The following is a 27,971-nucleotide window of genomic DNA, read 5'->3' as shown; positions in this document are numbered from 1 at the left end:
TGTAAACAGTAATACCAGACTTGAAGTCATACTAAGTTTCAAGGGGAGGTCAAATGAGTATCTTCAATTTTATCGACCTGTTACTCAATTTGAGACACCTGTGGATAAAACTATCTCGGGATATGCTTGCTCTCCAGCTTTTTTTGCAGCAAATAGAATATCAAGTACATTTTTAAAGTTTGATTGTACTTAAATGTACGAATGGCGGGTTCTCATAACACATTCGGTTTCACTTTCGAGTCTGACTTTCTTGGACATATATATAAATATATTTGTACAAGAAAGGGAACCCAGTACATTACCAGCTTATGCTTCTATGTGTGTTACTAGTTCATACCAGTATCATGTCAAATCTTTTAGTCTTTATTGTACACACATAATAGAATCATCAAAATATCAATTATATATGGATTGAAAAATTGAATTAATAATTACTACTATTCATAAATGTAAAATTAAATCATCTTTGTTCTTTTGTTAATGCTTGGCGTAATAAAATAAAATTCGTAAAAAAAAAACGATATTTATTTAAATATCACTTGTCTGATTTATTACTTTATCACATTATGCTTATAAAATACATTAAATTTACCTTGCACTTCTGGGAATTGTTTATTGCATACTTTCATAATCTATAATAATTTTAAGAGGATAATATTCCATATTTCGGTTATATAGGGTATAATTAATTCAAAACTCACATTAAAGCATTTTCATCTAAACCAGAGATATTCAAACAATAATTGTCAACTGAAAGTATTGATAACAAATTATATTTTTTTATGATATAAAATCCACACAAAGAATTATACAATTACTAAAATGACAACAAATAATTCAAATAAAAATGTATTAATTTAATTAATTCAGGCTGAAGTAAAACTGGTATACTAATATTCTAGTCAAAGTTTCATAGAGAATATACCAAGGACCTTTACTTGACGCAAAAAAAGAAATATATCACATCACATCATCAGCCCGTTTTTGTCATCTTCTGGACATAGGCCTCTCCAAGTGCACGCCACTGTGTTCTTTCTCCGCACAAAAAGAAATATATATACATCGCAAATATATAAAAACTACTTTGTAAGAATATAGACTTAAATAAAGATTAAAAACAAAATTAACTTAATTTTTTATTAAAAAAATATCACATAAACAATGTTTGTAGATCTCTGGTCCACAAGGCACCCATACACAATCGCATAATTTGTTATCTATAGTTTTACAAATCATTTGTTATTTGGCAGCAAACACTTAAATGCACTATATATTACATACAATTTTCAATAAGGATTTATATGTGATAGAAAAATAATTCTCACTCATAAATAAAAATTAAAAAGTCTTATAGAAATTTAGTACCACAACACTACAATTTTTTAAACAAAAATATTTACAAACTAAATTGTATCATAATATTAAAATAACTATATACATATATAATATTGTAAATTCCATATATAAGTAAAAAATAAATATACGTATTTAAAAGTGACTTTTTAAGAATGATTCAAAACTGAAATAAAAAAGCCAGTTCCACATTCTATCCTTATAGAAAACTATAGTAATAATTTAAATAAAACTAATGCTATACATGGAAAAATCAGCTGTTACAATAATAAGGGTTTTATTCATTTTAATACGCTTTGATTATATAATTCAAGTAACAGCAATATTCAACATTAATCTATATCATATTTTTCTTATATTAAGGAACAATTATATCTATTATTTACATATGTACAAAAACTGTACATTTATATATAACTTAATATAATAAATAAAATATTGGAATATATGTTATCGTTACTCACGCGCATAATATGCCAGATAAATTTCCAGTGAAGTGGAAAATAAACAACATTAAAAAGTTACTATCATTTAAATTGCGCCGGCATTTTATATTTTTCTTTTAAATACATATACTAATTTATTATCTGTGCAAACGTCGAAGGAACTATTTATTTCCTTTATTTGTTACTTTAATTAATAATTTGCTTTTTAAATTTTATATATTAAATACAATTAGGAAAGGGTAGGAATTAAGTTCCCTACTAAAGAGAGCAATAAGGAATGAATATTTATTACATCTATATATATTAGGCCCACAGCATACTAAATATAATATTGTAATTCAATCAAGTAATTTAACTTTGTAGACTAAAAATTACACTTTATCGCCTTATAATATATCTAATGACGTCACAAGACGTATGACGTGGTTGTTTGAATTTAATTGTCAAAATTATTTAAATTGATAAGTAACATAAAATAAACATGAATGAAGAAATTTATCTTATTTGAAGTCAAGCTTCAAAATAGAATACAGATATAGCTATATTGACAATATTTCCAAGTCTAAATTGTTTTTCTTTGCAAATAAAAATAATACATAAAACATAATTGAATATAAGATTATAATTAACTTTGCAGTTAAATGCTCACCATTATATTCTTGAAATTACATTCTATACGAACATCCAGTACTAAAGGATTACCTTGACTGAAATGAATGACTATAGAATTAGGATTTAATTCAATATTTGTGGTCAGTATTATATGTTTAAAAATGTAATTATTTAATGTTCCATCTAGAAATCAATCTCCTTTCTTGTAAAACTCCTTTATAAACTTATCTCATTAATATAGAAATTATTTACATATTTATTATTTCTATGTTAATTTATTTTTTAGTGTACCAGCACAAAATATTTCCCTGTCAACTATTTATTATACTTTAATAGATTAAATCAGCAAGGTTTATCTAGTGCATAAGAAATTACTAACAAATTTAATAATGAATAATATTTCAATCTTAGTACCAGTTGTCTTAATATTTACTCAAAACAGTGCAACATTGAGGCTTGCCAAAACAATTAGGTGAAACTGAGAGAAAGGGATACCAGTAGATTTCTGTTTCACAATCAAAATTACCAAGATTATCACTGAATAAGGTGACAAAAATATCTATTAAACTATGATTAGGCAATGATTTCTATTTGATAGTTAGCCATGAGAAATTGAAATGAATCTTGTTCCATAAAGCTAAATATATGATCTGGATATCTCATTAATTTTAATTATAGTTGGGACATAAAAGTGGCATAAAAATCCTGTAAGCTATTTGACCTAAAGTCCATTCCACGAAACGAACTCCCAAAGGAAAGTGCACTTATTAGTTAATATGCGTGACCTTCACCGGCCAAATTGTTTCTTAGGATTATCTCACACGCTGGAATCATTTTCCATTGCCTACAAGTTCTCGTGGAATGGTCTATAATTCTGTGAATCTGGTACATCCAATAATGACAATTAAGTGCTCTCATTCTACTCAGTTAGATAACATAGTACTATGAAAATCTCGATGAAAAGTTTTTAATGTCAAACAATACTGGAATAAGCCATGCTATTTATCGTCGGTAACGTTTGCAGTGGGAGGTGCTGCCCGGCTAGTAGAGTTGGAAGTCGTATGTGGTGGATCCGTCGCGCCACGTGGGTTCGTCGGCCACCTTGGCGCGGCACAGCGGGCACGTGTGCTCCCGGTCGAGCCACGCCGCGATACACAGCTCGCAGAATATGTGCGAGCAGCCCAGGCGCACGGGCGCGCTGTAGTCGTCGTGGCAGATCGGGCACGCGTCGCCCGCAGACACCAGTTGCTCGCACGTCGGCTTCGTGCCCAGGTTCTGAGGGCCAGGCGTGGGGGGGGGGGTCAAAGTTACGGAATTACGTAATCCCTGCCTTGCAAATGCATGTGGCAGATCGTACACGGGGGGGGGGGTCAAAGTTACGGACTTACGTAATCCCTGCCTTGCAAATGCATGTGGCAGATCGTACACGGGGGGGGGGGGGGGGGGGTCAAAGTTACGGACTTACGTAATCCCTGCCTTGCAAATGCATGTAGCAGATCGTACATGATGAAATAACGAATAAATAACATACATAGACATGAATAATTGGTTATTGTGACTGATTTATCATCTTGGCATATTTTGAATATGGCATAATGAAATTGAACTGTTTTAGTTTTTTTTGGACATGTTATGGATTAGAGTATTCTAAATTGCAAAAAAGTCGAGATGGCCCAGTGGTTAGAACGCGTGCATCTTAACCGATGATTGCGGGTTCAAACCCAGGCAAGCACCGCTGTTTCATTTGCTTAATTTGTCTTTATAATTCATCTCGTGCTCAGCGGTGAAGGAAAACATCGTGAGGAAACCTGCATGTGACAAATTTCATAGAACTTCTGCCACATGTGTATTCCACCAACCCGCATTGGAACAGCGTGGTGGAATATGTTCCAAACCTTCTCCTCAAAGGGAGAGGAGGCCTTTAGCCCAGCAGTGGGAATTTACAGGCTGTTGTTGTTGTTGTTGTTGTTGTATTCTAAATTCATCATAAACTATCTAGTACGATAATCTATTATTCAAAAATTTTGACTCTAAATCTTACTTTTTACACAAGACTTAATTTACCAATCTATAAACAGATTTCGCTAAAGATAAGAAAAACAAGGTATTTGGTAATTGTGACTAAATACAATCGTAACTATTGACATTCATTCGAGACAGGCACTCGTTAAAGTATGAAGTGCAACAATAAAATGCGAAACACTTTGACGTCGCAATGGTCATTGTGTGCCAATCATAATTGTAATTGAAGGAGAGCGTAAATAAAGACGGCTGAACATTTTTATATTTTCTGTATTGTAATGTAAATATTGATAACTTCGTTGTTCCATCTTTCCTGTCCTAAATTTAAATGTCGGGGTCAGAACAAAGCCAGCCAAAAGTGGAAAGTAGTCGATGTTTTCATGAACTTTGGCACTTAGAATATTTGCACGTAAATCGCAACGGATTATGAAGGAATCAAGAATTTTTTGGGCCAACCACTTATGGGTGTATATATAATATGGGTACAGGACGCAGTCTACCTTGAGAATAGCTACCATGACCAAACTCTTTTAGAACATCAGTTAATATAGTCAAATAGTTGTCGCCCGCGGCTTCGCGCGTTTTAGAGGATTGATTGTCAGGTGACAGAAAAAGTTGTTTCACATTTTCAAAGTTTCAAATTTCATCAAATTCGGTTCAGTGGTTTGGTTGTGAAAGAGCGACAGACCGACAGAGTTATTTCAACAATTATTATATTAGTATAGATTATCATATACGCTCCGCATTTTTTTGGTTACTTTTATTACCTATTGACTACTAACTATTTTACTTGGTGATAGGGCTTTGTGCAAGCCCGTCTGGGTTGGTACCACCCACTCATCAGTTATCCTACCGCCAAATAACAGTACTCAGTATTGTTGTGTTCCGGTTTGAAGGGTGAGTGAGCCAGTGTAACTATACACAAGGGACATAACATCTTAGTTCCCAAGTTTGGTGGCACATTGACGATGTAAGGAATGGTTAATATTAGGTTGGGGAAAAAGTCTTTTCGCATATAGTATGTATGAACTTGTAATAAAATCTCTTTGGCTATACCATTTGTATCTGGCTGGTTTTGGTATCATTAAAAAGTTTTAATTTTAAAGAAGGCACTTCCAAATTCAAATTAGGAATTTGTGTGATTTTCATTTGTTTTTATTGTTGTTAAAATGAGTGTATCTAAAGAAGAAATTCGATACATTCGAGAACTCACTGAAAGAAACCTAAATCTATCTAAAGAAGAAATTCCATACATTCGAGAACTCACTGAAAGAAACCTAATGAACCGTGTACTCATTTGTGATTCTTTATTACGACGTAATGAAACCGAACCATTTTTGAAGAAGCTGATAATTGGTGATGAAAAGTGGATCACGTACGACAAGAACGTGCGAAAAAGATCGTGGTCAAAGGCCGGTCAAGCTTCACAGACTGTGGCAAAACCCGGATTAACTCGCAACAAGGTAATGCTGTGTGTATGGTGGGATTGGAAGGGCATCATTCATTATGAGCTGTTACCGCCCGGCAGGACCATCGATTCAGAACTGTATTGCGAACAATTGATGAGATTGAAGCAAGAAATTGAGAGAAAGCGGTCAGAATTGATCAACAGAAGGGGTGTGGTTTTCCACCATGACAACGCTAGACCTCACACATCTTTAGCCACTCAACAAAAATTACGAGAGTTTGGCTGGGAGGTATTAATGCATCCGCCGTATAGTCCTGACCTTGCACCTTCAGATTTTCATCTGTTTCGGTCTCTGCAGAATTCCTTAGGCAGTGTCAGGTTAACATCACGAGAGGACTGCCAAAACCACTTGTCGCAGTTTTTCGATCAGAAGCCCTAAAATTTTTACAGCAATGGGATCATGTCACCACCAACAAGATGGCAAAAAGTTATGGAACAAAACGGCACCTACATACTTTAGTCAAATGTAAATAAACTATAAAAAAAACTTTTTGAATTTTCATATAAAAAACGAAGAAACTTTTTCCCCAACCTATTATTTCTTACAGCGTCATTGTCTATGGGTGACAGCGATCACTTTCCATCAGGTGGTCCAAATGCTCGTCCTCCAACATATACCTTAAAAAAAAATTAAAAAAAAAGGTTTAGTAAAGTCCGATACATAATAATAAAACAAAACACTCACAACACTTTGCAACAGCGTCCACGTGGCATTCTTGAACAGCTGCAACCGAACCAGTATCTCGACGACCTTTGCGATCCCGTACACGCTCGTGAGGAACATGCCGACCATCTTCTCCGAGCCCTCGTAGGACTGCATCAGGTAGAAAATCCACGGCTGGATCGTTATTAGCGAACGGTATAACTGCGACACAGCCTCGGTGAACAGATACACCTTTCCCTGAAAATTATACCCAAACATGTTATACGATTGAACACTAGTGGGCGCCACGCAAAACTTCGCATTAAAATAAAACTAAGTTATAACGGATTTGAATCGCGTATATTAATTATTTTTAACATCCCGACGTTTCGAGCACCTTACAGCGTTCGTGGTCTATATAGGCGATTCAAATCCGTTATAACTAGTTTTATTTCAATGTGCAACAATCGCGAAAATTTAAGACAACTTCGCATTAATTCAAAAGAATTTTTAGAAATTTTGGACCCTATGACAGGTTTCTTTTGATTTCATTTCATTATGAACTGCAACACACTCATTCATTTGGCGCCGAAATTATGGAACCTTATTTAAATTAAATTTTTAAAATGAAATGGTATACATTTGTTATAATTATAATTGGAATCTGTTAATACCAATTTGATTGATCAGTTTGTTTACATTTTTCTTTTTCTTATAGTGCCGTAATTACGCTCTCCAACCGGCCAGTAACATTTTTTCGCATATCTATGGCCGGAGTTCTTCAAAATGAGACCATAACCGATCTTTTACATTCAGCTGTCATCCCATAATGACTATGTTTTTACTTCGGTGAAGGAATTCGCATGTGTCTTATACAAAGGAAATTCTGTCACATAATCCCCGAACGCATTGGAGCAGCGTGATATATGCTCTAAACCTTCTCCTCAAAGGAAGAGGGGGCATTAGCCCAGCAGTGGGAAATTGGACTGTCAATTACTATTAATCCAATGATTAGTTTAATATAAAATAAATTATAATCTTACCCTCTTCTGGAATGGCAAAATAAATGCTGGCATCATTGTGATCACAATTTTAATGTTAACGGTGATGATCTTCACGATGAGATCAGTGAGCACAACTAGCCACAGTAACTCCCATACATCGATGGGTTCCGTATAACCAGGGAACATTATCACATTCGGCAAAAGTTTCCCGTGACCAAACAGGAAGTGAACGATGAAAATGCAACTGCATGATAGAATCAATTCACTGAACAGCGCTAATATACTGCGATTCATTTGTTTTCCATTTTCCCTGGAAAAAACATATCATATACAATATTACAATAAACTAGTTAAACATTTGTAAAATTCAAACTATTTAGTGAAAATACTTCTATTGAAGAATATTTTGTTTGGTTTTCATATACTATTTCAAATATACAAAAATTCTTTAAATAAAAGCTAAAATAACTAAAGAAAGTATAAATAATCTGCAGTGTGGTAATCATTACAAAACTCACTAAATGCAGCGAGTGCTACATGCATGAAATTACTATAAAAAATATAAGTACATTTACTTATATTTTTTATAGTAATTTCAAAAGGTAAATATTGGACAATATCACATACATTACTCTGATCCCAATGTAAGTAGCTAAAGCATTTGAAAATAAGCAAGCAATAAAAAGTAACGACGATACCACAAACGCCCAGACTCAAGACAACATAGGAAACTAATGAATTTCTACATTGACTCGGCCCGGAATCGCATCTGGGACCTCGGAGTGGCGTACCCATGAAAACCAGTGTACTAATCGACCACGGAGGTCATCAATATATGATACAACTTGGTAAAAATACATGTTTGATGCAACTGAGTGGAAGGGATGTTAGGAAACAAGTGTGGGAAGACAATGAAGAAGATGAACCAATGATATAATAGAAGTAACAGAAAACTACTGGATGAGCATTACTTTAATACTAATGGCTTAAGATGGAGGAGGCTCTCAAACAAGGGGAATCATGTAATAAAATTACAAGGCCATATCTAACTATCTCTAAAATCTAGCTTAATATTAATTACACAATAAACAACTTACCTCCTGACAATACTGTTACTGTGTGAGAAAGTGCAGAACAAAACAAAGAATGTGAATATACCCTCTCTGCTGTCGTACATATATTTAATGAATAATATGAAATAGAACGGCGCATAGCGTAACAACAGATTCAATGTCGCCCTGATATCAACCACCTGTAACAGAAATCAAAGTAAGAACTAAACGAGAAAAAAATAAAAATTTGTATCATTAATTTGGATTTTCAACCAAGGATGTTATGTTAGAATATGTGAATAATATTCTACCAATATCAGCAATGTTTATGGTTACGAAATTTTTTCTGATAATTTGCTTGTTTCAGATAGTGCCAGTAACGGTTATTGTATTAAAATAATGTTTGAATTTGTTTGTACGCTATTTATTTCAATTCATTACATATAATCATAGAAATCAATAGATCAATAGAAAAAACAAATATCCCTAAAATACTTTAATTATGCTCTCTGCAAAAATATATATACAACAAATTCTAATTTGACTCAGATTATGGTCAAGGAGCTCCATGATACCCAAAGCCAACTTTGTGTTACAAAGAACAAGTAAAGTAACTAACGGCTTTATAAGACACTTTTTTTTTGTTTATAAGTATAGGTTGGCGGATGAGCATACGGGCCACCTGATGGTAAGTGGTCACCATCACCCATAGACAATGACGCTGTAAGAAATATTAACTATTCCTCACATCGTCAATGTGCCACCAACCTTGGGAACTAAGATGCTATGTCCCTTGTGCCTGTAGTTACACTGGCTCAGTCACCCTTCAAACCAGAACACAACAATACTGAGTACTGTTATTTGGCGGTAGAATATCTGATGAGTGGGTGGTACCTACCCAGACGGGCTTGCACAAAGTCCTACCACCAAGTAAAATTCCTTATTACATTTTCACCTGCCTAAATATAGCAATATAATAAATTATATAAATGGTAAGATTGTGGTTGGAGTGGTTAAAACAATAGCCCAAGGATTTCAACAAGCAAACGTTGTGCTTCAGACACTCAAAATAAATTGTTGTGTGTAAGTTATTGTAAGCAACAAAGTAAATGCTACTTTCATCACTTTATGCGTAATATAGCTAAAATGTTTATGTTATGTTTGCAGTAAAAGATTTTTTTATAGCCCAAGCCACTGTGCCTGAATTATATTTTATTTTATATGTATTTTACCTTTTTTCAACTAACTTCAAAAGGAGGAGGTTATCAATTCGTCTGTCTTTTTTTATGTTTGTTACCTCATTACTTTTAATGGGTGGACCGAATTTGATATTTTTTTTTATATTTTTTGTTGCCCTTTTCTGACATGTTTAACAATGTTGTTTTTTTGAGATTCGACTCAAAAAAAAAGTGTTATTTTAACTTTTTTACACAAAAACCTTAATAAATTATATACCTAAACTTTCCTTTTGAATCCCTCTGTCCCCTGAAGTGAAAACCCCATGAAAGTCCTTTCAGCAGCATTGGAATTTATCACGGACATACGACAAACAGAAGCGGCCAGGGCCTTAGCCTTATAATTAGTAGTGATTGTTTGTGTTGCCTTTTGTTAGCAGAGTTATTGTAAGATAAATCTTATAATTATTGTCTTTAAAAATTACAATACAATCGTAAAGTATTGTCACCTCACCTGTTGTGTTCCATCTTCACTCTGACTATCATTATCGGCGTTGTCATTAATATTATTATTATTCGACGGATTTACAGAGACATTTATGTCAACATGTTCTGGTGCCTGCTCAGAAATGTTAGATTCATTCGATGGACTATTGCTCATGCCATGACTAATACTCCTTTGTATAACTGGTGTTCCTCTTTCAGTTACAATGTAAGTTTGAGCTCCAGGGCCTAAATTCACATGTGCTATGGAACTTTGTGGTCGTTGAGGTCCTTCGCCGGGCTGATGTGTTCCGGGAGGATTCCTTGGTAGCCATGTTGGAAGTGACAATCTAGCATTATTGCCCTAAAATAAAACACAATAACATTTGATTTGTAACAGTGAATTGTCCATATATAAAATAACAATGAGTTATAACTTTATTTTTAATATCAGTTTCAAAATAGCATACATTTCAATTATAAACAATATAATAGCAAATATAAACAACTTTACAAAATATATTTTCTGAAGAAATTAAGGAATGTTTTTCTGAATCATTTGAAGATTCTGATAATGAGGAAGAACAATGACACACAATAAAACCTGTTCTATTTCTAACAAACACACTACTCATACAAACTCTTATCTACGTCTAGAGTATATCACCAATAACAATATCATCATCATAAAAACAAAATGACTAATATTGCTGAATGTTTTACTTAATCATCTGTCATTTATGTACGAAGCATATACTTATGTTCCTTTATCTTAACTTGAAATGATTTAACCTTAATTTAACAATTAATTTCACTCAAACGATTTTAAATATATTCAATAAAACGTGTAAACGGCGCAGCCTATTACGGAACTGCGTTGCGTCATAATAATAAAACATAACAAACCCCGACTCACCATTCGAGCATGTTCTACCAGGGGTCTTATTTCCCTAAAAACACTGTTCAGTCGATCTCCTAGACCTAAATTATTTCTATTTGGAGCCAATGGCCTAGTAACAGAGTCCATTCTATGTATAACATTATTACGAGTACTACTCTCTGCTATCGCCTCATCGTCTATATCGAGGTTTACTTGACTCGGTTGAGCCATCACTGCACCGCATAAATTCAACTTATATACTTATTATGACTTGAAAATAATCATTTCAACATATTATGTTAAAATTCGGCGAAGGTCAAATTAAAAACTAGACATTTATGTTGTTTGACATATTTCTGACACTTGTTAACTTTTTTTCTGCGATCTTAGTAAACAAAAGTATGTACTCATACAGCCATGTCATGTATTCAGGGTGTGACAATATTTAGAATACATAAATCTTAACCGATGTTTGCAAGTTTAAATTCGGAATCATCATAATCATTTTCAACCGATTTCAAAAAGGAGGAGGTTATCAATTCGTCTGTATTTTTTTTTACTTTTGTTACCTCCGACCGATTCTGATTTTTTTTTTGTTTTATAGGTAGTGCTTCCCGTGGGGTCCCATTGTGTGTGTGACACCGGCTCCATAATATAACAATAACTATAACTACTTTATATAATCGTAAATCGACTTTTAAGTAGTCTAATATTTTTCATTTCATTTTAATTAGGAGGACCCTAAAAATACGTTCAATACGCAAATATTTTTATTACTTTTTACTGTAGATGCACTAAGAGATAGTTCCCATTCACCCACATTAGAGCTGGGTGTTGGAACAAGTTCTTTAAACCTTCTTTTCATAAAGTAAACGAGACATATCAGTCCTTCCGAAGAACATTTATTTTACTGACTGTTATTTTACTTTTAATTCTAAATAACAAATTACTTTTAATAATAACTATCTATATTTATCATTAATTATAAAAATAAACTTATTGTTAAATGATCGATATTCGATATGATAGCATTGACATTACTCCGTTTTTTTTTTATACTAACTTGTTTGTAATGTTGATTCTATCTCGTAAGAAATTGACACATTACATTACTTAGCTTACCAAAATCAATTACTATGAAATCATATTGGGTATATGAAAATATATGCTAGCGACTATTATAAATAAAACAACACATGTAAGTACCAATAATAATTTATTTTTCATTAAAATAATAGTCAATAGACCGAAATCAATGTTCGTTTTGATTTGATACGATGAGCAATAGTCATAATAATTACCACACTTTAGTATGTTTTAGACATGATTTAATTAAGTAAATTCAGTCTTTCTTTAGGCATCGTTTCAAGGCTAGGCTAGCCTAGGCTAAGAAACGTCTCCATTAAATAATCGTTGTTACTACACAAATAATATAAATAATAATACACATATACATAAACATTATTTTGTGCTTATACCGAAATAAAGATCTAGACGCTATGAAACTGGACTTAATCGGTGATCGCAACTTCGAATACGTAATATTTTCTTGGCACTCGTTGTCATTTTACAAATTCTCACGCATCAGAGTCAGCTTTCAGGGCAAGTATACCTTGCGCGTGCAGATCGCGAACTGCTTCAAGCAGTCTTCTCTCCGCTCTTGGTTCCCCGAGAGCTACGTCCACACTGCCCGCACACAGTAAGAGTGCACGTAACGCCGCTCTGGGCCAATCCGGTTTCAGGCTGCGCCTAACTATAGTACCTGACGAAGCCGTCCCTAATCTTGCACATTCAGCTTCTAGACGATTACCATAATCTTCTATTAAGGACTCGCCAGCAGCTCTCCTCATTTCCGGCGTGAGAGAAGAGAGAAGCAATAATGCCACGTCATCCATCGGTCGTCCTAACGATACCATCTGCCAATCGAGTGCAATGCACTCGCTTACTCCTTCTCTTTCTCTGAATAGGAGATTGCCACTCCAGAAATCGGCATGTGCGAGAGATGCAGGTTCAGCTGGGCGAAGCAGAGTCTCGAGAAGAGATGGTGCGCGAGCACTGAGGGCTGACACTGCAGCGGCTTCTTCAGTGCAGTCTGTGCGACCTCTAAGAAATGCTTCGAGTTGGGGTAATCCTCGTCTTACTAACCGAAGATAGCCAGCTGCAGCTCGCTCGCATGGAAATAAAAAATCAAACCTCTGATCCAAGGGCCCTTCCCTATCTCGCAAAGCAAGAGAAAGAGCGTGGAGTCGTGCTGCTGCGTGGAGTGCGGCTCTAGCTTTTTCTACAGTTAGGCCTTCCGCAAAGTCCGCTGATTCGAAACCCTCAGCCGTTACATCTTCTAAAACAAGCTCGCTATCTCCGCCGATTTCATCTGTCAATTATAATTATAAAACATATATTATTTAAAAAAAATCTATATTTTTGTGGTATCTTATAATGTAAATAAATTTAAGTTATATACCTATATTTATACTAAGGAGTGATGAAATCATAACACAATCAAAGCGAATACATTAAAACTGGAGAATCAACAAAAGTCGAGTGAAGTTATCAGACAACTTTGCGTCTGGAGTAATAGAGTCACGTAATTTTTAGTATGCGAAATACGTAAAAACGTACGAGCTAACATTATGAAGTCTCCGACAGAGACCAAACGGTATGAATTATGAACAACTAAATTTGTGGATAATCTTTTAGAATGGCTGCTATAATTTAAATGTTACTTTAGAAAAGTGTAACTTGCGAACCAATTAAGTTGAACAGGTGCATTTAATTAAAAAAAAATGGAAAGTGCGATTACCGCATTTGTTTTTTTTTTTAATGTTTACATAGATATACAACATTAATAATAAAAAATGATATCGGAGTTGTAACTTTATAGTATCATATAAATATATATAGATGTAAACGATTAATAACAGTTTCTATTTCTTATTTTTATCTTAAGGCAAGATATGTAAAACAAGTATTTCAATTATAAATTGATATAAAATTGTGGACGCATCTTTAAGTATTAATGTAGTGGTTATTAATATCTACGGTATGACGGCAAAAATATTTTTATCTCAGAAAGCATGACGAATCGCAATTGCAGTCAAAAATATTGCTACTCGACTCCACATAATTATTTTATTTCGGTACGCTATACTTGTATTCCGCCTTTTTTTAAGGATAAAACATCAAAAATCACTCAATTTATATTTATTTCGATATACTCATTAAAATTAAAATACGTACAGCGATGAAAATTACAAGTATTTTCGAGTAATTTCTTATGCTGGGTATTTTTGTTTTAATCGAATTTTTAATACTGCTCTATGGGAAGAAACAAATATGTTTATACTCAATCAGCTACCAAAATAATATATTGACGATGTTACTTTTGATATATAATTATTTTCTAGTACCTGGTAACCTAGCTTTAATACATCTTGGCACAGGAAGCCCTTCTCCTGGTCCTAAGGCTTCTTCTGCTAATCTATTGAGCGCTGGAGCCAGTTCTGTATAAAACAAGATTTCCCTGGTATCGAATTGAGCTTCTGCCACGAACAATCGCCCGAAAGGGTCTCTTGGAGGCAGTTTGACCACAAGAGGCATCGCTCTGCGGTCACCGCTGCTTTCATAACGGACGGTCACAGCAAGCACTCTACTGAGTGCTCCAGCAACACCAGCTCTAGATTCTACTCGAATCTACAATAAATAAAAATGGTTATTTCATCCGAGTTGTTTGAGCAATACAAATAGATTTTTTATTTTGAAATAAAAAAAATATTATTATTTAAATTTGTCTTAAGAAAATGGTTTGTGTCCGAATTCTAAATAACATTACATGAACTATATTGTTTATTATATCTTGGCCAAGTAGGTCATTTTAATTAAAAAAAAAATACCTCTTGTGGGGCGACCACGCCCGCGCCCACTAAGAGCTCTCTCGCCCACTCCTCTGTGAGTGCGGCGTCTGCATCGGCTTCAGGGCCCGGTTCGCAATCGGACTCCTCACTGCCACTGCTGGGGGCTTCCGAGACCGCAGCGCTATCCGGTCCCCCGGCTTGCATTTTAAGCACTTCACTCTAAACCTCACCGATATTTTATAACACAGTCATACTTTAATGTATTTATTGCGACAAAATACTGATATTAACGTAAATAAATAACTATACGCTTATAAGGGTTTAATACAGATTATTCGCGTTAATTGGAATTGCATAGAATGTTCCGAGCCGTCTGTAAGGTGGGTACCGCGCTTGCGCGTTCCCTCCGTCAATTATTCATAGGGACTCCCATACTGTGTCACCCGCCGCTCAATGCGAAGTTACGAGATAGCTATGCATAGAAGCGGTCTTACTATTATGTCCACCAGACTTTAAACGAATACACATATAAATATACTGGCTGTATGGCCCGACGAAAATCTTTTTTAAGAGTAAGAATATGTGAAAACGTTTATCACATATTCTTACTCATGATATTTTCAAAATAAATAATATATACATAATTGTTGTTAATAAATATAAATATGTAAAACCAGTATGGAACCAGTAATTGTGCTAAGATATCTAATCACACGCCTTCGTATTTTAAATGTTTAGTCAAAAGTCAAAAATACAAACTATTACGTATTTAATTATAGCGGTAATTTTTATTTACAGAAAACATGACATATTAAATAGAAATGTTAGTTTTTATAATAATGAATAATGTCTGTCAAACAAAATAGTAGTTTATAAGGTGCTTGATTATTTTATCTCATTTTAAAGCGTATAAATGAGTGTTATCCAATGATATTCTAATAAACAGATATGTTATATCCATACTAAACAACAGAAAAAAGTGTGCCGCGTCGTGGACCGTTATTTTAGTTTATTTTTACATTTCGTTAAAAGTAAAAAAGGATAGCTTGATAAAAACAATAAGTAAAAGGGATAACTAGATGTTTTAATTACGCAAAACGTATTACTACGTAAAACAACTAAAGACAAACGTCCCAATTAGGACGTTTTCTAGTCTTTACTTTTTGCGCATTAATAACATATCTGTTTACTACAACATCATTGGTGTTATCTATTAGAATGTGTATACGACGTCGCAATGTATATGTAAACATTTTATAAGAAAACTCTGAAATTATCTACAAGTTTTCCGCAGTCAGAGTTCGCACTAGGGGGCTTTTAAACACGACTTTTACGCTCTGCTAATATACTTATATCTGTAACCTGTACTAAAATTACAAATAGTAAAAGGCAATTTATTTTAAAAGCAAACGATCTCCGTATTAATATTAATATTGTGCTTAGCTAAATTTACCCATTTTCTCAAACCTAATAATGGTTATTTTTAATTTATCTTTAAGCATACAAAATATTTGTTGTAAACTTATTGAGTTACTAACATTTACCTAAGTACTTTATTAATTTGATTGATCTACTTCAATCGTATAATTTTAGTCAGTGTAAGCCCTGTAAGCCTAAAATGTTTTTTTTTTCAATTAACATGACATAATATGATTTTACTAATATTATGAATGCGAAAGTTATGGAACTTATGGATGTGTATTATTAAATACTTAATTATGCCAAAGTGGCTGGCTGGAATAAGGTACAATTTGACACAGAGGCAGACTGTTTACATTTTTCTCTACTGTTTATATAATTGAATAAGCCAGTATTACATATAACATATTATATGATACACACACCATCTGGAAATAATACTTTAAATCCAACTGAAAATAGCATCAAATTCAAGTATCTCATTTAGAACTATATGGGCTGACAGAGTAGCATTGATAAATAATATTATTGAAGCATTAATAAATTATTTATAGCATTACAAATACTTATAATTTATTGTAAAGATAAGAAATTGATGACTTGTCTGTTTCGAAGTAAAAATCTTTAATAGCAGGTTTGATCGCTGTTTGTCTTTGAATTTTTATTTTTTTTTTTTTTTTTTTTTTTGTGGCTTTTATTTGTGCCAACGAGGCACAGATTATTTCGCCAATGTCACGTGCGATGGAGAAGACACGATGGAGATTGATCGGTTCGGTCGAGATTACATGCTCAAATTAATTTTGAAGGCATAATAGCACTAGACGAATTGGAGACCCATAACCTAAAACAACACAACAATAATAATTACATAAAAAGTAAATAAAATAAGGCAACTACTATTAAAATGCATAACAACAATCACAAAATAATTTACAACTTAATCTTATTACGTTCAATATATTTACATAGAAATTTACAAAATGGACTAAACACAAACATTAACAAACATTCAACGTTAATAGGGCGAGGGACTTTAGGAGGGAGAACGTCATATATAGGATGAATGAGATTGGGGCAGGAGAACAATATATGGGATAAGGAACCTTCGTCTAGACCACATTCACACAAAGAGTGATCTCTAACTTTAATTTTACGCAGATGTATGGGAGTACATGCATGACCAAGGCGAATACGAGAGATAGTTGTGGTGACCCAACGATTAGCTTGCCTGTGAAGAGAAAACCAAGGTCGCCTTGGAATGTCTGGTTGGAGAGAAGCATAAAATTTACCCTTCGATTTTGATGATGCTTTCCAAAGAGAGTTCCAGGATTTATCAAGGTGAGTTTTCGCTAGAGCACACAAGTCCTGAGTAGAATTATTAAAATGCTTAGTTAGACCAGATGATATAGCAGATCTAGCGAACGAGTCTGCAGTGTCATTGCCTGTTATACCAGAGTGGCTTGGAATCCAGACTAGTAATATTTCCAACCCTTTTTGATGGCAGGCAAGCAAAGCTTCCCTGATCTTAAGAATGATAAAAAATCTTCGCCTGCTACGAAACGGATTTTCCCTAATTGCGAGCAGGCAGCTCAAAGAGTCTGTCAGAATTACAGTCTGTCTTAAGTCATGTGAATGGGCAAATAGGATTGCTTCCAGAATAGCAATCGCTTCACCAGAAAAAATTGATGTTTCAGGAGGGGATTTAAATTGGAGGATAATTTTGAATTTAGGTATCCAACAGGCTGAACCGACACAGCTATCAGGGGATATTTTAGAGGAATCAGTAAATATCTGGAGGTGGTTTGACCAGTTTTGATGAAAAATTCTTTGAAACTTAACATTTGTATCAGGGGCTCCTTTGATTAGACCAAGGTCTGTGACAATTGGAGGATTATAGACAAGAGCTCTAAATGGAGTGGAAAAAAGAGGATTAAGATTGAATCTTAATATAGGATGAGGGAGTTTTGTAAATTTTAAAAAACTGTCTAATAGCAAGGATTTACTATTAGGGCGATCGCATAGTTGGGACAGTATGTTTAAACGGGACCAGAGAGGGTGAGAGGACAGCTGTAATGATTTTACCACAAAGCGGTCGCATAAAAATTGTCTTCTCAGTTGAAGTGGAGGATCAACACATTCAACTTGCAGGGCGTTAGTAGGAGAAGACTTCATAGCTCCTATAATTATTCTAAGGCATTTATGTTGGATTTTATTGAGTTTATCGGATGCAGATTTATTAAATGGGTCTAAAACAAATAGTCCATAGTCCAAATGACTACGAACTATTGCATTGTACAGTAGTTTGAGAGAATAGGGGTGAGCTCCCCACCAGACACCTGAGACTGCTCTGAGGACGTTAATGCCTTTTTCACACTTTTTGATAATATGCTCAGAGTGACAAATTCCGTTCAGCTTGTTATCGAGTATGATGCCTAAGAATTTCGCCTTATTGACAAAGTTGATACGCTGATCCCCACAAAACAGATCAAAGACGGGGATTAACCTTTTTCGTGTAAAAGCAACTGCCTGAGTCTTATCTACTGATAAAGATAAGCCATGGTCAGAGAGCCATAGGTCAAGATAATGCAAAGCAGAGTTTAATTGCAATGTTAAGTTTTGGACTGAAGGAGATCTAAGATATAATACAATGTCATCAGCATATTGAAGAATGTTACAAAAGTTATTAACAGACAGCTCGAGATCGTGAGTATAAATGCTATAAAGCAGAGGGCTGAGGACTGAGCCTTGCGGGAGACCTTTCCAGACTAATCGGGGGGGCAGAATACAATTTTGGTATTTAACAGAAATTGATCTGCAAAAAAGCAGATTACATATGAAATGAGTCATCCTCGGAGGGATACTCAGCTGTTGCAGTTTTTGCCTGAGTACCGGAAGAAGAACATTATCATATGCAGAAGTAATATCTAGAAAAACACCCACAAGGTACTCTCCGTTAGAAAAGGCTATTCGAATGTCTGTCGTAAGAATGCTGAGACTATCAAGAGTGCTCAAACCCTTTCGAAAGCCAAATTGAGAGGGCGAGAGAATATTCCTGCTTTCCATTATCCATTCCAAGCGGTTTTTCAGGAGATGTTCAGTTACTTTTACTAATGTAGATGATAAAGCAATGGGTCTATAAGAACTTGGGTCCAAAGGGCATTTTCCTGGTTTGAGGATGGGGATAATAATTTGGGACTTCCAAGATTCCGGGACGATTCCTGCTGAGAAAAAAGCATTAATTAAATTCAAATAGACGCATTTAGCTTTATCACTAAGGTTAATTATGAAAGAGTAGGGCACGCCATCTTCCCCTGGCGACGAGTCCTTAAGTCCCTTAAGGGCTGTATGGAGTTCTGCGAGAGTAAAGGGGCTATCCATATCTTCTAATGCGGATGTTGGTTGCAACATTAAAAAGCTATCCTTGTCTGGGACAAAGGGGGGTGCAAGCTTAGCAGCAAAATCATTAAGCCATATGGAGGGATTATTGGCATTTGGATTTTCTGAGTTGAGGGAACGACGAAATTTCTTAAGATTTGTCCAAACTGTATGAGGTGGAGACCGGGGACTGAGGGATTCACAGAAGTTGGTCCAACCCTGCTTTTTCTTTTTTGAAAACAGTCTTTTAATTTTGGCATCAATACGCTGATATTTGATGAAATTTTGTGGAGTCATAGAGACTGTGTATGACTCTTCGGCTTCAGATCTCTGTTGGACCATGACCTTACATTCCTCATCCCACCAAGGAGGGGAAAGCAAAGTCTTTTTATTTGTATTTTTTATAGAAAAATGGGCATCAGCAGAGGACTTGATCGCATTAAGAAAAAGTTCGTAGCAGGCAACGACATTCTCATCATTCACAAAATCAGGGAGAAAGTCCAACATGGCATCAACCGAGTTAGCGAATGCTAACCAATTAGCGTTGTTGAGTCTATATTTTAAGAGTGGGCATGATTTGATGAGTGTGAAGGATCTGTTATTAAGTGAAAGAAGGATAGGGAAATGGTCACTTCCAAATGATGATGGGAGGATATTCCAAGAGATTTGTGAGGATAGGGAGGGAGATGATAGGGTTAGATCAACAGCGGAACGAGGATTCTGATTTGGGTAAACTCTACGAGTCGGCGAGCCATCGTTAAGAATGCATAAATTTACATCCTCAGCAATGTCCACCAACAAGGGAGCAAATCCATCACAGTAATAGGAGCCCCATAATGTATGGTGGGAGTTAAAATCTCCCATAACAAGAATGGGGCATGGAAGGGCAGAGAAAATGGAGAGTAATTCAGGAGCAAGAGAAGGATTAGGATGAGGAATGTAAAGTGATAAAAAAGAAATATTGAAGGCCTTTATAGCCACGGCATTGATATGCTGGCTAAAAGGAGGAAGAGGAATTTGGGAAAAGGGGACAGAGTGCCTGATCAGGATGGCACAACCTGCATACCCGTCATTTCTGTCATCCCTAAAACAGGAAAAACCCGGAATCCGAAAACGGGAACCGGGGATCAACCATGTCTCAGAGAGGGCAACAATGACAGGTTTATGAGAATTAATAAGAGAGAGGAGGTCAGGTTTCTTATGACGGACACTCTTACAGTTCCATTGAAGGAATCTGATTGGGGCCATTTTTAAATATATTAAAGAGTTGAGTTAAATCATTGGCAACGTTGGACGGTAGAGGAATTTCATTACATGTACTTAGGATGCTTAGGAGAGTTTTAATTAGTAATTCTAGTAAGTTGGGATTGTTATTAGGAGGGGAGGGGTTACCAACATTCAGAGCACAACCATTTGGAGACGAGGAGGGGCAATTACCAACTATAGCTTGGTGGGCATGTTTATCATAACCCTTTCCTAGAGGAACTCTAGGGGGAGGAGAACGGAAGACGGTCTGTTTATATGATCTATTAGGAGTAGGGGTGGATTTAGACTGAAGGCTAGAGGGACAACTAGGGCTTGGCGGAGTGTACACAGGAGAGGAGAACATTTCTTTTGCAATCTCAGCGTAGGATCTGCGGACGTTTGGGAAGCGAGAGGCTGCCTCCATGTAAGAGATGTTATCCTGCGACATAACAATTTTTATTGATTGCTGCCGTGAGTACTCTGGACAATCTTTATCAGTGGCAAAGTGTTTACCAGAACAGTGAAGGCATGTAGAGTTTTCCTTATTAACCTCACACAAGTCACCTGTATGAGATTTTGAGCATTTAAAACATCTGGGTGTGGATCTACACTGTGTCTTGATGTGGCCATAACGACAACAGTTCAAGCAAATGATGGTAGGAAGATTGTAGGTTTCAACCGGGAGAGAGGTATGATAGGAATAAATTTTATTAGGCAGGATTTGGCCCTTAAAAGTTATAACTACAGACTGAGTTGGGATCCAGGACACAACTCCTTCATTGACATTTTTTCGATTCAATCGTCTCAGTTTCATAATTTCACCACAACCATGAGGAAGCTCGACAGACTCTAGAAGGTCCTCCATAGACCAATCAACTGGTACACCCTTCACAAGACCCATTCTGGTAACATTGTAAGTTGGTAATGTTGCTTTGTACTTACAAAGTTCCAAGATAGGGTTATTTAAAAAGTTATTCGCTGCTTGAGCTGAAGAAAATTGTACCTCTATTCTGTTCCGGCCAACATTTTTTACCCCATCATTAACAATGGAGCCAATTTTATGTTTATGCAAGAATTGACCGAATTTTATTGCACGAATTGAGTTTCCTGCAGCTGGGTCAGCAACTTCACGTGAGACATGAACTATGAATGGGCCTTTATCGTCATTAGCGTAACTTTTAGGGCCATCAGTAAAGGCGGGATTGACATATACAGTCTGGATGGAAGGATTTGCGGTAGTGGGATGGGTGACTGTCTTCTTAGAGGAGGAATCGGGTGAAACGGAGGATTTATCCCCAGAACGTTTCCGAGCGGAAGATTTCGAACCGTCAATAACAGTTTCCAAACCCCCAGGATCGGGAGGTTCAGGAGGAGGGTCGACATCCATTTTTAAACTACTTACTTTAACTTACTAACTAATATATGTTAACTATAAAAGAAAATTAACACTTACCGAAACCGAATAATGTTAGTAAAACCCAGAAACCATATAAATTAACTATTTGCACTAAAAAATTATTGAAAGAACAACACAAAATGATTTTAATAACACAGATATCTCACTAACACGTGTGTCAACCAAAGCTAACGCAAGCGAAAAAAAACTTGAATTTTTAGAGTGTAGTAAGAATTTTTGAGTTTGACAATTGACATTGACTTTATCGGCTTCTGAATTGAAAAACATATTTCCTTAATTCCTGTTCTTTTATTATTCTATAATAACATTACATTAACATTATGGGGAAAGAAAAATCGAAAAAACGCCGGCGTTCGTCGTCCTCAAGTTCGTCCAGTTCTGACTCAAGTCGTGAAAAGAAAAAACTACGTAAATTAAAAAAGAAATTAAAGAAAGAGCAAAAGAAAACGGAAAAAATTCTAAAAAAGAAGCTTAAAGAAGAGAAAAAGAAACTTAAAAAAAAGAAGCAGGAAGATAGAGGTCAAAGTATCGATAGTGAACACAAAATAGAAGAATCATCAGCTGATATTCCTTTGGGTAACATTTGCAAAACAGTTGCGAAGTTATCCTTAAAGCCTTTAAAATTATTTATCTCAAATATAGTCTGCTTTTAATGATAAAACATAATTTGATTTTTATATATGAATACTATTACTATTATTGATACTAATAATATGACTACTATTTTCATAAAATTAGAATCAACCATTACTAGACACATATATTGTTTTTAGAATTAATGGAAAGATCTAAGGCTATGGCTCCTATGACTAAAGAAGAATGGGAAAAACGACAGAGCATAGTCAGAAGAGTACAAGATGAAGAAACAGGCAGATACAGGTTATTCTATCTTTCTAATTTTTTACTTATAAAATTGCAAATTTTAAAGACATGATAGACATTTGTGTGGGTCAGATTAAATAATTATACATATGTATATATTTTTCTATAATAATAAATAATTGACTAAAAGAATGAATATTTACAGGTATAATAAATGTGTAATCTTTGATGTACTCAGATAATTAAATTTACATGATAAAACTACATTTTTATAAGAATATAGGCTTTAATAAAAATCAAAAGATCTATTACTGTGCCTCAGTTCTGTCTTCCTTCCAGGTTAATAAAAGGTGACGGTGAAGTGTTAGAGGAAATTGTTTCAAGGGACAGACATAAGCAGATCAACAGACAAGCCACAATGGCCGATGGAGATTTCTTTCAGTCTCAGACTATTGAAAAACAAAGGATCAAATAATCCTTGTTTATGTAATAGTAAATGTTAATACTATATTGAGTCATATTGTTGCTGTTTTTTCTTTTAGCTAATTTGAACAGCTTTCATTTATTATGAGGTAAGTACAGAGGTAATAAAAGTATATGTGTTTGAATATGTAAATAACAGAGGATATTTAAATATTGTCTAATGATTGTCTTCTACAGATATAATAAATATTCTATATTTTTTATCTGTATAGATATCTTATGCAGTACACATTTTATTAATAGTTTGCACAAGTTATGGAAACTTTTTTTTTATATAGGAAATTGCATTTTAAATGTTTGTGTCACATGATGCACTGGGGTTTAATGTATAAGTGTTCTTTGATTTATTCAATAAAATATTGAAGTACTTGCTTTTGTTTTATTTTAAACACTATGTGTATGTATAATAATATATTAGGTAAGTAGGAATTATCCCATTGTCTGCAATGTTGAATATATGTAAAATAAACAAATAGGTGTACTTACTTGCATCAACAAATAATAATCTAATAAGTGTTGTCCTTTGATTATGTGATTTTTAGCGACACTTTTAATACCCCTAGTTATATTTGGTGAGGTTTTAGATCAAACAAAATTGATTATTGTACTTTTTTTTAAGGTTATAGTTCTTAATATTTTTTTAATATCAACAGTAAAATTTAAGGAAAGGCAGTTGGTTGACAATTTTATATACATACTTTTTAAATATTTTTTTATTGTTCTACCTAAACATAATTTACAGTTCATCTTTGGATGGTAACTCTTCTCGTGTTATATTTTCTTCTGGAGCCGTGGTAGTTGTTGAATCTTCTAGATGTTCATTCACCAATGTTATAAGGCTTTCTAAGGGTCGTCCTCCATGATCCACACTCACAACCTTTTTATTTTTATATAGAATCAAGGTTGGCAGTCCATTTATCTATAAAAAATACATAGACAATAGATATTTAAACCATACAACTTACTAAATTTGAAATAACTTCTTTAATTATTTATCATATTTAACCTTTTCCATTTCACATATTGCTTTTGACCTCACGCAGTCAATATCAGCGATTAAAACACGACTTTCGTTTTGAAATTTTTCACCTAATTTTATCCAGAGAGGGTTCAACTGCATACAATGGGCGCACCTGAAATTACATTAGCAATAAAAGTTTATTTAAGTTTATTGTAGTTTAGTCACCTTATTGTAGTTGTTGTAAGTGGATGAAAAATTTTATAATAATAATTGGTACAAACACACATTTCCATTTATAATATTAGGATGAATAGTAATTCCACAATTGAATTAATTTTTTTAAATAATATCTCTTTTAAAGTGGGAATATGAAATACTGTTCTATTGAACTCTATATCCCAAAAAAAAAAGAAAAAAAGGAGTGTTTTATTGCTGCTACAAATTGATATGGCATATTTACCAGGGTGCAAAGTAATTGATAAAAACTAAATCCTTCTCCAAAAAGGTTTCAAATGTTTCTTCAGATATTCTGGCAACTGGTAGGGCTTTCTTCTTTTTCATAAACTTTTCTGGATCATGATTTTCAGCGAGCATCATCCTTTCTACATATGCCTTGAGTTCCTCAAATGTATCTTCTTCTGCTCGGCCCATCTTAACAATGTTTTAAAAATTATTTAAAGGGAGGAATTTTTTTTTTTTATTAAACCAGATTGTTAACAGATAAGTTGAAGTTAATTAACATCCAATTGAGGAGTCATTATATTTCAAGATTCTATTGAGTGTTCAAATGATGCAGGTGCGTTTAAAATATATAATGGGGTATCAATGGCACATAAGACCATAGGATTAAAGATACATGTGTTACATTACTTACTATTCTTCCATTGACTATCCAGAGTAAGAAAGGATATTGTTTGATGTCAAAGTTCTTACATGTCATTTCATTGTCCATACAATTCACTCGTCCTATTTGAATATATTCATTATGTGCAAAATGTACAGCTAGCTCAGCCCATTTAGGTGCTAAACGCTTAAAAAATAAAGACATTTTTTTATTAACTTCAGAGCTATGATGCCATATATGGATATAGCTATTTTCATGCTTTTACTAACACAATTCAAAAAAGCTGTTTTTTACAAGGCAACATAAAAAAAGTATTATTTAAATTGTTAATCACTATGTATATTATCAGATGGGGACAATATCTTCAAAAAAGGATTAATATTTAAATTGATAAAAGATGTAATATAAAAACATTTTTGTACCTTTTATAAAAATGTAGTAGATATATTTAGACAAATAAAAAGCAAATATAACAACACCTTTTGAAGTAATATTATGTTTTTTTTATGTTGTTTCATTATTATAATTTTGTAAGGATTGAGGGAAAAACAATACACAGGAAGTAATTATCGCTAAATACTTACATACCTGAGATGCTTTACACCATGGTGCATAAAACATAACAAAATGCTGCCCCTTGGATACGAATTTTTCAATGTTGTGATCATTTAAGTATGCCATGCCGCTATAAATTTTGACTTCTGATGAAGGTTTTTCAGATTCTACACCCTTAAACAATAATGTGAATAGCATTCATAAAATATTATTCCTCTTAATAACAAACTGTTTTTTAATAGAATTAAAAATTAAAGTTCTGTTTACCTCTGATTTCATAGCAAAAACTTCACTCAAGAATAGAGTCAGTGAAGGCAGATCTCTGGTGCCTTTGTATTCTACAGGTGAAAATGAGTTCTTGTGGAAATATAATAGCGTTGGATATCCTAAAAAACCATAAATAATTTAAATTTGATAGTATAATTTCTACTAAATTCAATGGACAGACTTAATTTACTTGGTGTGTAATTCACAAATGCATACATAATATTATAAACAAATAATTTTAATTATACTGTAAATGTTCATATTTTATAATAGAATGGTTCCTGGAATACCAATTATTTTGTCCAAATATTAGATCCCTACCTGTAATATCATTTTCATGACACAATTTTGAATGTATTGTACAGTCAACTTGAGCAATTGCAAACTTTGAATTTGCATTTACGAGCTCTCCTAATTCTGACCAAATGGGGTGAAAATCTGTGCAATGACGACACCTGAAAATAAGATTAAATTACTTTGACAAAAATATTATTACTGAACCCATATATATTTACGAATTATTCGTTTGAGATACGAACCATGGAGCATAGAACATTATAAAGTTTCCGTCCATTTCTTCTATTTGTTGCTTAAAATTATCTGGTCCATATTCATACACAGGGTTCTCTTCTGGTGCCACATAATGCAATAAAAATAAGCAAGGAAAAAACATTAATAGCCTTCGATACATTATTAAATAGATTAGTTGTCGTATCCTTTGATAATGTTGATTTTAATGTATTAAAATCAGTGTTTAACGTGAAACAATCATATTTTATAACCGCTGCGCTTTTAACTTTAATCACTTTAATGTCAAATACGAAGTAGTTCGCGTTATTTAATTGCTGTAAACATCTGATTTTGACATTATTTTTGACAATCAAAAGAGTAATGGAATAAACAATTATTTGTCTATAGTCAACTTATAGCCATATTATTTGTGAATAGTCTGTGTAATTAAAAATCTTAATTTAAAGCTGACCTTACAGAGTAAATTAAATCAATTTTTCGATTTTCTCTTCATTCATTTCTGTTAGTATTTAGCTAGGCCATATGAAGTTTGAAATCAGTTATTTATTTAGTAGAAACAGTTTTATTTTCTTAATAATACACACAAATTTTTAATAAACAATAATTAATGTTAATACTTTTATAAAAGTAGTATACCTACTTAATTCTATATTACAGGAACTAGCTATCATATTCGATTTTTAAGACTTTTTAAGTAAAATAGAGATTTATATTACATAATTTATAAAACAATATATCATTGCGATTTTTTTAATATATTGTCTAAGGTTTTTGAATTAAACAGTAAGTTTAATTTAATTTTTTTGCATAACGACACAACCATACAGAGCAGAATACAGTTTATTATGAATTAGATAATTCTTAAATCAATCGAAAAGCGATTTTGTTATGTATTTAGAAATATATTTTAAATAGAACAGAAATTTAATGATGGCAATATTTGTTACAATGAACTTAAAATGTAGACTTGGAATAAGAATTATATCTAGTGTTAGAATATTTTAAATGTATAAAATATTATTTATTTTTACAACAATATATGTATATAAATAAAATAGACATA

General features: G+C 33.7%; 5 protein-coding genes across 5 annotated transcripts; 1 reads left to right on the top strand and 4 right to left on the bottom strand.

The window, feature by feature from the left end:
• Positions 1–510: 510 nt before the first annotated feature.
• On the bottom strand, positions 511–11,486 carry LOC124535179 (RING finger and transmembrane domain-containing protein 2). Its single transcript, XM_047111278.1, has 6 exons — positions 11,175–11,486; positions 10,290–10,622; positions 8,646–8,800; positions 7,588–7,858; positions 6,587–6,802; positions 511–3,686 (listed from the first exon to the last, which is right to left on the bottom strand). The coding sequence occupies exons 1-6, from the start codon at positions 11,367–11,369 to the stop codon at positions 3,453–3,455; spliced, it is 1,404 nt and encodes a 467-aa protein (XP_046967234.1). The 5' UTR covers positions 11,370–11,486; the 3' UTR covers positions 511–3,452.
• An 851-nt stretch (positions 11,487–12,337) lies between these two features.
• On the bottom strand, positions 12,338–15,432 carry LOC124535456. The gene is made up of 3 exons (XM_047111680.1): positions 15,029–15,432; positions 14,546–14,828; positions 12,338–13,509 (listed from the first exon to the last, which is right to left on the bottom strand). Exons 1-3 carry the CDS (start codon positions 15,191–15,193, stop codon positions 12,716–12,718), a joined length of 1,242 nt encoding a protein of 413 aa, XP_046967636.1. The 5' UTR covers positions 15,194–15,432; the 3' UTR covers positions 12,338–12,715.
• Positions 15,433–17,196: 1,764 nt separating this feature from the next.
• Positions 17,197–19,233, bottom strand: LOC124535450. Its single transcript, XM_047111671.1, has 2 exons — positions 17,698–19,233; positions 17,197–17,249 (listed from the first exon to the last, which is right to left on the bottom strand). Exons 1-2 carry the CDS (start codon positions 18,578–18,580, stop codon positions 17,203–17,205), a joined length of 930 nt encoding a protein of 309 aa, XP_046967627.1. The 5' UTR covers positions 18,581–19,233; the 3' UTR covers positions 17,197–17,202.
• Positions 19,234–22,674: 3,441 nt separating this feature from the next.
• LOC124535329 (ADP-ribosylation factor-like protein 6-interacting protein 4) lies at positions 22,675–24,119 on the top strand. The gene is made up of 3 exons (XM_047111516.1): positions 22,675–23,021; positions 23,219–23,324; positions 23,607–24,119. The coding sequence occupies exons 1-3, from the start codon at positions 22,766–22,768 to the stop codon at positions 23,740–23,742; spliced, it is 498 nt and encodes a 165-aa protein (XP_046967472.1). The 5' UTR covers positions 22,675–22,765; the 3' UTR covers positions 23,743–24,119.
• A 307-nt stretch (positions 24,120–24,426) lies between these two features.
• Positions 24,427–27,242, bottom strand: LOC124535328 (thioredoxin domain-containing protein 5 homolog). Its single transcript, XM_047111515.1, has 8 exons — positions 26,917–27,242; positions 26,699–26,832; positions 26,378–26,496; positions 26,144–26,284; positions 25,586–25,741; positions 25,172–25,362; positions 24,757–24,883; positions 24,427–24,669 (listed from the first exon to the last, which is right to left on the bottom strand). Exons 1-8 carry the CDS (start codon positions 27,066–27,068, stop codon positions 24,487–24,489), a joined length of 1,203 nt encoding a protein of 400 aa, XP_046967471.1. The 5' UTR covers positions 27,069–27,242; the 3' UTR covers positions 24,427–24,486.
• Positions 27,243–27,971: the final 729 nt, after the last annotated feature.

The sequence above is a fragment of the Vanessa cardui genome, chromosome 14, assembly GCF_905220365.1.
Source record: "Vanessa cardui chromosome 14, ilVanCard2.1, whole genome shotgun sequence".
NCBI classification, from domain to species: Eukaryota; Metazoa; Arthropoda; class Insecta; order Lepidoptera; family Nymphalidae; genus Vanessa; species Vanessa cardui.
Note: the sequence above shows the minus strand (reverse complement) of the source record. Positions and strands in the feature narration are given on the sequence as shown.

What these genes read in the sequence shown, in the direction of transcription:
- LOC124535329 (XM_047111516.1), top strand. Translation starts at nt 22,766, where the DNA reads ATGGGGAAAGAAAAATCGAAAAAACGCCGGCGTTCGTCGTCCTCAAGT. An exon ending in ATCAGCTGATATTCCTTTGG is followed by an intron (nt 23,022 to 23,218) that starts GTAACATTTGCA and finishes TATTGTTTTTAG; the next exon opens with AATTAATGGAAAGATCTAAG. An exon ending in GAAGAAACAGGCAGATACAG is followed by an intron (nt 23,325 to 23,606) that starts GTTATTCTATCT and finishes TCTTCCTTCCAG; the next exon opens with GTTAATAAAAGGTGACGGTG.
- LOC124535328 (XM_047111515.1), bottom strand. Translation starts at nt 27,068, where the DNA reads ATGTATCGAAGGCTATTAATGTTTTTTCCTTGCTTATTTTTATTGCAT. An exon ending in TCATGAAAATGATATTACAG is followed by an intron (nt 26,497 to 26,698) that starts GTAGGGATCTAA and finishes ATGGTTTTTTAG; the next exon opens with GATATCCAACGCTATTATAT. An exon ending in CAATATGTGAAATGGAAAAG is followed by an intron (nt 24,670 to 24,756) that starts GTTAAATATGAT and finishes TATTTTTTATAG; the next exon opens with ATAAATGGACTGCCAACCTT.
- LOC124535179 (XM_047111278.1), bottom strand. Translation starts at nt 11,369, where the DNA reads ATGGCTCAACCGAGTCAAGTAAACCTCGATATAGACGATGAGGCGATA. An exon ending in TGGTAGAACATGCTCGAATG is followed by an intron (nt 10,623 to 11,174) that starts GTGAGTCGGGGT and finishes GTTTTATTTTAG; the next exon opens with GGCAATAATGCTAGATTGTC. An exon ending in AGTAACAGTATTGTCAGGAG is followed by an intron (nt 7,859 to 8,645) that starts GTAAGTTGTTTA and finishes TGTTTTTTCCAG; the next exon opens with GGAAAATGGAAAACAAATGA.
- LOC124535456 (XM_047111680.1), bottom strand. Translation starts at nt 15,193, where the DNA reads ATGCAAGCCGGGGGACCGGATAGCGCTGCGGTCTCGGAAGCCCCCAGC. An exon ending in GCGTGGTCGCCCCACAAGAG is followed by an intron (nt 14,829 to 15,028) that starts GTATTTTTTTTT and finishes TATTTATTGTAG; the next exon opens with ATTCGAGTAGAATCTAGAGC. An exon ending in TATTAAAGCTAGGTTACCAG is followed by an intron (nt 13,510 to 14,545) that starts GTACTAGAAAAT and finishes TATAATTGACAG; the next exon opens with ATGAAATCGGCGGAGATAGC.
- LOC124535450 (XM_047111671.1), bottom strand. Translation starts at nt 18,580, where the DNA reads ATGAAGTCTTCTCCTACTAACGCCCTGCAAGTTGAATGTGTTGATCCT. An exon ending in AGCATCATCAAAATCGAAGG is followed by an intron (nt 17,250 to 17,697) that starts GTAAATTTTATG and finishes GTGTTGTTTTAG; the next exon opens with GTTATGGGTCTCCAATTCGT.